Source organism: Eumetopias jubatus, unplaced genomic scaffold (genome assembly GCF_037043125.1).
Source record: "Eumetopias jubatus isolate StellerSeaLion01/CBP00866 unplaced genomic scaffold, mEumJub1_p1.0 scaffold_5, whole genome shotgun sequence".
Classification (NCBI taxonomy): domain Eukaryota; kingdom Metazoa; phylum Chordata; class Mammalia; order Carnivora; family Otariidae; genus Eumetopias; species Eumetopias jubatus.
Window position 1 is genome coordinate 24,989,552 of NW_028274811.1, and position 10,660 is coordinate 25,000,211.

The window sequence follows — 10,660 nt, forward strand, 5'->3', positions numbered from 1 at the left end:
GTGATCCCAGGGTCCTGGGATCGAGCCCCGCATTGGGCTCCCTGCTTGGCGGGGAACCTGCTTCTCCCTCTCCCTCTACTGTTCCCCCTGCTTGTGCTCTCTCGCTCTATCAAATAAATAAATAAAATCTTTAATAAAAAAATAGAAATAAAGTATTTTTTAAAGTACATACATTGTTTTTTTATACATGATGTTATTGCATACTTAACAGACTATAGTATAAATATAATTTTTATATGCACTGGGCACCAAAAAATTCATCTGACTTAACTTTTTTGATATTCACTTTATTGTAGTGGTCTAGAAGAGAACCTGCAATGTCCCTAAGGTATGCCAGTATAGGCAAAAATCTCTTTACTAAATGATCCTGTATATCACAGAAAGCAATTCAAGAAGCAATTACTATGATCTGCTGGTGTTCTCAAATAGTTTGCTTTCCAGACTAATGAAAGGACTGATATGCAAAGTTTGAATCAACTTTTGGCATACTTGCAGTACGTATTTGAGAACAGCTTAATCACTATTCTATTTAAGTAAAACCCATGCTATAAGAAAAGGGCTTTTTAAAATTTAATTACTTATTTTGTATGTCATAATGTGAATAGAAAAAAAAAATTATCAGTACAATAAAGCACCATGAGTGCAGCAAGGAAGGAGCTTTAACTTGGAATAAAAGTTGCACCCACTGTTATTCACAGAAAGGAGTTGGTGGGCAACAACTGCCACAAGTTTGTTTAAGGCAGAAAGGTCAGAGACAAAACCAACAAGACAACTTAGCAGTTGTCTACCTGATTTATTAGCACTGGTTTGATGAAATCAATGGGAAAGATAATGTGCCTAAAGAAAGCAGACGCTACCCTCTTGTATGTAATACAAATGCTTCTCTCATTACAACATTCTCTATAGTGGCACAAGTCCTTCCCAAATTCCTCCCCAGACCTACCCCCATTGAAAAAAAAAAGGGTGCCTGGCTGGCTCAGTCAATGGAACATGTGACTCTTGATCTCAGGGTCATGAATTCAAGCCCCACCTTGGGCCTAGAGCTTACTTAAAAAAGTCACAGAAGTACATAAAACCATTAAAGTATTAAGGGGAAAAAAATAATGATTTTTTTAAATCCTCCTGGAGTGGGAAAGTCTTTTTAAAATATGAAATAAATTAAGAACTCGATAGATCAACTACAGAAATATTTTAAACACTATTAAAAAGTTAAAAAATGACAATTGGTGGGGGGGCGCCTGGGTGGCTCAGTTGGTTAAGCCTTCGGCTCAGGTCATGATCTCAGAGTCCTGGGATCCAGCCCCACATTGGGCTCCCTGCTCAGTGGGGAGCCTGCTTCTCCCTCTCCCTCTGCCTCCGACTCCTGCTGGCTTTCTCTCTCTCAAATAAATAAATAAAATCTTTTTAAAAAATGACAATTAGGAAAAAATTATTTTTAAGATCTAAATGGCCAATTTTCCTAATCCCCCCAAACAGGTATTTAAAAATCAATAACATAATTTAAAATGTAGAAAAAAAAAGTTTTCAGTGTCAAACCTTACTCAAATGGTCTTTATAGAGATTAATAATGGAAGGAATCCATAAGCACAAAGAGAATCAAAGAGGAAGGTAAGGTAGACAAGAAGTATCAAGTTAGGTTTTGGAAAACAGTGCCTATGTGAAGGAAAGCCAAAAGGCAAAACTACTTGCCCTACAGTATCTCAGAAAGACTACGGTGCATGGCAAGACTAAAAAAGTTTGGTCAGTCTACATAAGAACTCACACCATGTTATTCCCTCCCCAACTCCACATAGCCAGATTCAAGTACAACTTAAATATTTTTGCTAGTGTGCACATGCACATTTAAACAGTAAGTTTTCAATTTGGAAAGTTAATTCTAAGTAATATGATTATAATAAATATTCAGACAGAGTTTAGATGACAAAAGAAATACCAATGTGTGGCTTCATATGATCATCAAAGATTCTGTGACAAATCGACTTTCATCCCTTCCAAATTACCCCAACAGTCCAGGGGAAGTAGAGGCTAGACAAAAACCATTCCTTCTAGACCAAAAAATTCATCTGACTTAACTTTTGTGATATTCCTTCTAAACCCAAAACTGTCACTTTCTGGATCAATCACATCACATACTCCTTTGTTCTTAAGAAATCAGAGAATTAGATTAGAAAATCTTCTCCTGGACTAATATTTTACCCTAAAAGGGTATTTCAAAGCTAAATTTGTGAAATCATGTAATTTGTATTCAGAAACCAGTCACACCATTATAACAATGTACATGTATTTAGTCCTCCTTGGGGAGAAAAACCAAAAAACCTCCCAAATTATGAACTCTACCTTTATACGTTCCAACAAATATATATATATATTTTTTTTTAATAAATCAAATACAGCAGTCAAAAAGACTGTAAACCATGCAACATTGTCTTTTATTATGTATGGGTTTTAAAAATTATTTCCTCAATCTCTCCATACACAGACAAAAGTAAGTATACTGTTTAACATACTGGAACTGGGAAATATTGACCATTGCCCAGAGAAGGTAAAATTATCCCTAAAATATGCTTAACCAGGAGGCCAATTCATCTGCCGACCTCCAAGAACATGGAGATGAACATGATAGACAGACTGTCCCCCATCTGAACCTTCATTCACCACCATTCGATAACCCTTCTTCAGGCCCAGATCAGCAGCACATTTCTTGCCAACAATCATTAAATGTCCAAGAAGCTGGAAAAGAAGAAAAAAAATTTCTTAAGCAACAGGCAATTTACAAATTCTTGTCATTAAATAACATACTACCAAGTTGAAATATTAAAAGACCACCAAGTGGAAACATATCCCTCTGGGCAAATATTTGGAAACTCTTAATACTAATACAACACAATTTACAATAAAAAGCCATTAAGGTTAGGTATTTACTCATGACTAATTCCAATAAACAAATTAGACATAAATCTGCTCAATTAAAACAATTTTAAAATCATTTTCCAAGTGGGAAATGTTCTTAATAGGACGCCTGGGTGGCTCAGTTGGTTAAGTGCCTGCCTTCAGTTCAGGTCATGATCCTGGAGTTGAGAACTGAGTCCCACATTGGGCTCCCTGCTTAGCAGGGAGTCTGCTTCTCCCTCTAACCTTCCCCTCTCTCGTGCTCTCTCTCTCTCATTCTCTCTCTCTCAAATAAATAAATAAAATCTTAAAAAAAAAAGATTTACATGTTCTTAATAAAGCAAGATATGTCTTGCTTTCTTATAACAGAAGAGTTCATCAATCAGGATAGCTTTGGTTAAGCTGTGGTAACAAGCCACCCCACATACTGGTTTACAACAAAGATAACACTTTTTGTGCTCACTATAGGCTCATCACAAGTTGACTAGGCTCTAAATTCTTCATCGTTTTCACTTTGAAACCCAGGCTGATGGAGAAGTTTCTGTTATGACCACAGTGGCAGAGGGAAGAGAGAACTTGACAAACCAGGTGCTAGTCTCTTATAGTTTCTATGCAAGACATACCACTTCTGCTTGCATTTCCTGGCCAAATCAAGTCACATGACCAGGACTGCCATCAATAAGGCAGGAAGTATTAAAGCACCCCTGAAGAAGAGCCAGTATTTATAAACAATTATACAATCTACCATAAGGAGCATTAGGAAAATATTTAACTGAGGCCTATACATCTGACAAAACCAAATAATGATTTTTCTTTCCTTTAACAGCATTAATAGAAAAAATTAATAGAAAAAATCGGGATGCCTGGGTGGCTCAGTTGGTTAAGTGACTGCCTTTGGTTCAGGTCATGATCCAGGGTCCTGGGATCGAGCCCCACATTGGGCTCCCTGCTAAGCGGGAGTCTGTTTCTCCCTCTGCCTCTGCCCCTCTCCCCTGCTTGTGCTCTCTCCTTCTTTGTCAAATAAATTTAGAAAGAGAGAGAGAGAGAGAAAGAAAGGAAGGAAGGAAGAAGAAAAAGAAACATCATCCCCTGTATGATGTACTGTTTCTTTATTGAGAAAAAATGAGTCTCACCAACTATTCCTTGTTAGGAACCATTTTGTTTAAGAATTGGTGATGATGGATGTTAACTTGACTGACTGTGGTGATCAACTCGTAATATACATATGTCAAACCATTATGTTGTACACCTAAAACTAACATGTTATGTGTCAACTATATCTCAATTTTAAAAAATCAAACTATTTCTACATTGCACTCCCAAAGGATTGTTTGGTTTTTTCCCCTCAATAATACCCTCAGGAAAATGAAAATATGACATCACTTTCAGGTCAAAATTTAGTCTCCCAAATTAAAAAAAAAAAGGCAAGAAAATGAATTGTGTTGGTAAATTTACTTACACGTTCATCATCATCTTCTGCTACAGAAATCTGAGATATAGGTTTCTTGGGTACCACCAGAAAATGAGTTGGTGCTTGAGGGGAAATGTCATGGAAAGCAAGACACTAGAGAAAAGGGGGGGAAAAATCAGTTTTAGTATCATCTTATAGCCTAAATTTATTCTTTCACAACTAGCCCCATGGGAGGCATGTAGCAGATGCTAGGAAATCAGAAGTGTACACAATACCTGTGATCCCATGGTTACTTTCATAGAACTTAGTCTAATGGGAAGGCTGACCCTAAACAAATAAAGGTATAAAAGAGTTAAGATTCTACCTACATGTTACAAAGGAAAAGTAAAGAGTGAAATAAATGATTATCACAGAAAAACCCAATTTTGACAGGGGGATCACAGACAAACCACTCTGAGGTAGGGACATTTAAAGTGAAATCCAAAAGTGAAGTAGAAATTAGGCAAGCTAATCCTTGTCTACCTTTTGAGTTTGATCTCATTCAACTCTTCCTGCTCAAATCACAGTGTCTTTCATCTCTCTCCACACTCCCAGGCTTTTTTCAAAGGCCCTTCCCTCTACTGCAATGGTCCTCTCTCCCCTCAACCCCAGCTTTTGTCTAACTTAACCTGATATTCATTCCTCAGCTCCCAGCATATATAAAATTTCTGAAAGAAATCAGATTTCTCTCCCCACCTTCCCTAGGTTAGGAGTCCTGATTGTGCAATTTCCTGTTTTTTTCCTTTACCCCAGTGATGAGCTTTGTAATTACGTATTTCTCTGATATTTTGACTAATACCTATTTCTTCCCACCTTACTCAACTATTTAAGTAATACACCTTTTGTCTTTTGTAGAAATGAAGATAAGCAGCATTTAGGCAAATTACATACCACATGAATTTTTTTTTATCTCTTGTTCTCTACTGAAGGTGGAAGCTGCTTATTAATAGAACCTTCCCTGCTCAATGGTCTTAGGACTAATTCTATTTAGTACTCCACACAAAATGCTGTATCATTTAGCTTGCTTCATGCAGTTATACTGTTGGGTCTTACGTGGTTCAAAAATCAATTATTTCAATCATTTATAAAAAGCAAGTGAAAATATTTAAAAAGAAATATGCATTTTCTAGAACAAAAGCACTTCCCTACCAGTAACAAATAAAGGTATCTAAATAAAATTCACCTAGAAGAATCTAATCTAGGTAACATTTTGAATCTAAGAACGCTACTATGTGTAAAAAGAATGTTTCCCTTCTATTCCATATTTCTTGAAGTTAATTTGACAAAGTTAATTTCTATCTAAATCAGCCAACCTCCTGCCCAGCTTTATCTGAGATCCAAGCCCATAAATACAACTCGCCCAGTATTTTACACAAGATGTCACATCTACTTGGCCCTCCTAAAACAGAATTTCACCTACGATGAAGTCAACAAAAACTACGTGCTTAGTCCCCTGGCATAAAACTGCTTCCTGTAAAATAGGAAAGGAAACTTTGCTACCGCGCGGGGCCAAAGAAAAGCAAATCCCAAAAACCGACCCACTCCCGAGCGGGATGGGGGTGGGGTGGGGTTGACTAGCAGGCCCTGGGCGAGGCGGACCTTTGGCCCCCAGCGTCCGCACGCCCCCAGCCACCCCGAGGCCGCGGGCCCCCGGCCGTCTCACGCAACGTGGCGCGGACTGGCGCCCGGGAAAGCCCAGGCGGGCAGGCTGTGCGCGGGAGATCGCGGAGATTGGGCCCTAGGCAGGGCGCGATCGGATTTCTACCTGTCGGGCAGAGCGCTGGCGAGATTGTGAGATTCCTGACACGGGCGAGGTTCGAGGCAGTCGCGGAGCCGGCCGGCGCCCACACCGAGGAGCCAGCGCGTCCCCCACACGCGCCCAGACCCCGCGGTGCTGGCCCGGCGGGCGCCCGGCAGCCTGGCCCGCGCCCCGGGCTGATAACGCGTAACCGGAGCGTCGGCACGCGCCGGCAGGCGGCCTGCGAGCGGCCGCGGCCCTGCCCGCTGGCTGGGGGCCCGCGGCAGAGGCCCCGCGGGGCGGCCGAGTCCCTTCCCTTCGCGACGCTGCCCGACCCTTTCCCTTCCGTCCGCGGGAAACCCGCGTGTTCACCGGAGACTGCCCCGCCTCAGCCCTCCAGGGAGGCGACGCCCGGTGTCTACCTGGTCGTCCTCAAAAATGATTTTGGCTGGGATTTCCTTGCGAATGATCTTCCCGAAGATCGTGTCGCCACCAGGCCGTGCGGCCTGTGCTTTGGCGATCTCATCTGCCATCTCGGCCTCCCTCCCGCGCGGCCGCCCCGGAGAGAAGCTCGAGAGGAGGGAGGAGCCGGGGCAGCGGGCAGAGGGCGGGGGTGCACCGCCAAGCCTGCGCGGGGACCGCTGCTCGGGCGTCCGGGCTGGTCCTGCGCGTGCGCATTGGCGACCTGCACTGCGGGTGCAGAGAGCGCGCGGGAGCTTCCAAGAACCGCCCGACGAGACCCGGCGGAAGGGAGGTTCCTGATTCGAGACTCTAGGGAGCCACACCGAGGTCTTTTTTTTTTTTTTCCTTTCTTTAGTGTGTCTTGGGGAGTGGAGTTACTGTATACGCCCTTCTTCACTTGCTTAATGGACACTTGTAGGAAAAAATAGATACTGTACTGAAAAGATTTGATAATCCAAGCAATGCTGGTCGTGTTTGTTGTCTGAGACACCCTAACAATTATCAGCTGCAGAAGGTCTTGGTTCCAGTAAGTAAGCCTTCCTTGCACCAGTGTTTTTCTCCCTCTAGCAGTGGTTCTCACCGCACGTTAAAATCACTTCGGGAACTTTTGAAAAATCCTCTTGAACCTGGCCAAAATCTAGATCAATTAAATCAGACTCCGAGGTTGGGACCCAGGCATCAGGAGTTTGTAATCCTCCCTCCACTGTGCAACTAAGACTTCTTCCCAAAAGTAATCAGCGTAATGTAACATGCCCCACCTTAAAGGAAGAACACCTTCCTTAACTTGACATACCCCTTCATATCTTTGCTGCTTCTTAAAACTTTTCTTTATTGTGTCCCCTTTCTCATCTCTTTTTAACCCATTTCCCTCTTGCCAATGTTGTTAAGGACCTCCACTTACAAAATTCTACGAACATTTCCATTTCTTATCATACTAGACCTCCTGGCATTATTTCCTAATGTTGATCATTTCCTCTTTTCAGGAATAGTCTTCGCTCTCCTAGTCTTGTCTCCTATACCCCTCTGGATGCTGTTTCTCCTTCACAGTAAGCCTCCAGTTCCAGACTTCTCAATGGGTTCCATTCTTGGCTGTCTTCTCTAGCTAACATTTAATTTCCACATGCCCTTATTAAGAAAAACTAACTCCAGCTCCAAGACTACTCTATATAATAATATTTTACCAGTTTGTCTTGTCTTGTCCTCTGCCAATAAAAATTACTGATAGTGGATCCCTTGAATCTCCAAAGTGACTCATTTGCTACTGTTGCTATCAAAGACATTACTAGGACAATTAGCAAAATCTAAATAATGCCTATAAATTAAATAGTAGCTTTGGAAAGTTGTGTTAATTTCCTCACATAACCATAGCAAAATTATCAAAATTAGTTGATTTGGGGTAGGGTCTTATAATGTGGGTTTCTAACATGTTTCCAAGTGATGCATTTGCTGCTTGCCCTGGAATCATACTTTGAGGCCCAGTGATGTAAGAGACTGTCTTTTTTTTTTTTTGTAGGAATAAAAAATACTGAAGTATTTAGGAGTATAGGAGTATCATGTCTGCAGCTCACTTTCAAACAGTTAAAGAAATACCCCCCCAAAAAAATGTTCATATATAGAGAGATAGAAAAGGATAAAGTGATTGTGGTCAAATGTTAACATTTGGGGAATCCGAGTGAGGGGTGTATGCAAATTCTGTTATTCTTGCAACTTTCCTGTAAGACTGAAACTGTCAAAATAGGAAGTTAAAAAGAAGAGATATATCATGAATCCAACCACTTTTCGCCTCTTCTACTACACCACCCTAATCCAAGCCACTGTCAGATTTTGCATGCAGTACTTTGAGAGCCTCCTAGCTAGGTTCTGCTTCCATTGTAGTCAATTTGCCATTCAGCACACAAAGTGATTTTTATAAAATATAAATCATGATCTCACTCTCCCGCTGGTAAGGCATTTCGTCACAAAATTAAATCCAAAATCCTACCTTGGATTATAGGGTTCTTACCTGATCAGGCCCATGGCTGCTTCTCCTGCTTCATTTCCTTCAATTTCAACCTTATTGCCCAGCTTTAACTAAACCGGGTATGGTAGGCAGAAGATGTCCATGTCCTAATCTCTGGAGCCTATGAATATGTTTCTTTACATGGTGGGGATTTCCAGATGTCATTAAAGTAAGGATCTTGTGGTGGGTGAGATTCCTGGATTGTCCCGGTAGGCCCAATATAATCATGGGGGCTTTCATAAGTGAAAGGGGGGCAAAGGAGAGGGAGGAGATATGATGGAAGGAGAGGGGACAGTCAAAGATTGAAGATGCCCTCCTGTCGGCTTTCAAGATGGAAGGGGCCACAAACAGGTAACATTCTGGAAGTCAGAAGTCTGAGTTTCACTGGGCTAAAATCATTGTTAACAGGGCTGCATTCCTTCTAGAGGTTCTAGGGGAGAACATGTACCTTACTTTACCTTCTATAAGCTACCTGCATTTCTTGGCTTGAAGCCCCTTCCTCTGTCTTCAGAACCAGCAGCAGGGCACCTTCAAACCTCTCCCTGACTCTGCTTCCTTTGCCCACTTATAAGGATCCTTGTGGTTACAGTGGGCCCACCAGACAATCCAGGAAAATTTTCCCATCTCAAAAGCCTTAATTTAATCACATCTGCAAAGTCCCTTTTGTCATATAAGGTAACATATTCAAAAGTTCCTAGGATTTAAACAGGGACATCTTTTGGAGGCCTTTATTCTGCCTACTGAGAGCTCCATGAACTTATGTGAGGAACAAATTGGAATTCTTGTTTAGTTCTGGTCTCACACTTTGAGATGTAAACCAGGACATAGTCCTAGAATAACAAAAATAGTTACCTCATTTGTGGAACTGCTGAAGGAACCATACAGAGTTATCTAAGAGAGGCTTCAGTAATGAACTGATTTTGACCCTATGAGATTTTTATTTTCAAGTATTGGCAGATATGGGGTTTTGGTCAGGACCCTAGTTAGCCAGAAATTGTAACAGTAAATTATGAATTTTCAGGAAATTGGGCAGTGATTCTAAACTGGAAATGAAAATAAGCATGTTTCAGTCATTCTTTAAAAATTTGAAGGCACCATCATGCAATGTCACAAGATCATCTATTGTTTCCTATATAAAAGACAGTACTTGAGTATATTTGGTTAATTGCTTGGTTATGTTAAACACTCATCTGCAAATCTAATGAATTATAATTTAAAAGTCAACTGTTATCTTGCTATTTTGATGACTTCCAATATTCTTTAAAATGACATAAATCACAGAGAAAGAAAAAGGTCTTTAAGCTCTTTTGCTTCAAATCGTTCATTCCTACTAAAAAGTAGTTTTACCTGAAAGTCTGTGACGTAGGGAAGGCAAAAAACGATTATGCGATGAGGGAAAGCTTGAGATTTTTCTTGCGGTTTGCAAGGTCCTAAGTTAAAATGTACTTAAATAACATTTCTGACTGACCAGCATAACCAAAGAGTAGGGTAAGGTGAGTAAGCAGGATGTGTAGAGGGTAAGACTAGTCAGGCATAGGGATTTGTGTCCCGGACCTCCATTTACTAGCCCTATGGTTTTTGTTTTGTTTTAAGAAACTATTTATTTCAGAGAGAGAGAGTATGCACGGGACCACCTGAGCAGGGGGAGGGGCAAAGGGAAAGGGAGAAAAGAAGCTACTCCCCGCTGAGGGTGGAGCCCAAGGGCGGGGCTCGATCGCACTACCCAGAGATCATGACCTAAGCTGAAATCAAGAGTTGTCAGCTTAACCGACTGAGTCACCAGGCACGCCTCTAGCCTGTGGTCTTGAGCAAGTAACTCTACCTCACCTTTTCCGGGAATTGAGAAAATGTACAAATAGCGCTTTGGGAAGTCAGAATTCCAACTAACGGCAGCCATACTTGTTAGGGCTTGGCTCTTATGCACCTTCACAAGAAGACTGTCGCAACTGGTAAACATTAACGTAAAGGTTCTTTATTAGATAACCGCAACCCCCAAACAAGGGGTAATAACGTAGAGACGTCGAAGACATCCAATAACTATCAAGCCACGCCCGCCACCTGACTGCCTCGGAAAAGACCGGAAATGACTCTGCCCCTAACTAACATGGCGTCAGGTAATTTC

The 10,660-nt window shown here is 41.4% G+C and overlaps 1 protein-coding gene across 1 annotated transcript; it reads right to left on the reverse strand.

Annotated features, from left to right (window-relative positions):
- Nucleotides 1-2,410: 2,410 nt before the first annotated feature.
- Nucleotides 2,411-6,748, reverse strand: HINT1 (histidine triad nucleotide binding protein 1). Its single transcript, XM_028103685.2, has 3 exons — nucleotides 6,500-6,748; nucleotides 4,349-4,453; nucleotides 2,411-2,730 (listed from the first exon to the last, which is right to left on the reverse strand). The coding sequence occupies exons 1-3, from the start codon at nucleotides 6,608-6,610 to the stop codon at nucleotides 2,566-2,568; spliced, it is 381 nt and encodes a 126-aa protein (XP_027959486.1). The 5' UTR covers nucleotides 6,611-6,748; the 3' UTR covers nucleotides 2,411-2,565.
- Nucleotides 6,749-10,660: the final 3,912 nt, after the last annotated feature.

Excerpts from the sequence above, each read along its gene's own strand:
- HINT1 (XM_028103685.2), bottom strand. The coding sequence starts at position 6,610 with ATGGCAGATGAGATCGCCAAAGCACAGGCCGCACGGCCTGGTGGCGAC. Across the intron at positions 4,454-6,499 it reads TCATTTTTGAGGACGACCAG|TGTCTTGCTTTCCATGACAT; the intron begins GTAGACACCGGG and ends CCTTTTCTCTAG. Across the intron at positions 2,731-4,348 it reads CAGAAGATGATGATGAACGT|CTTCTTGGACATTTAATGAT; the intron begins GTAAGTAAATTT and ends CTTCTTTTCCAG.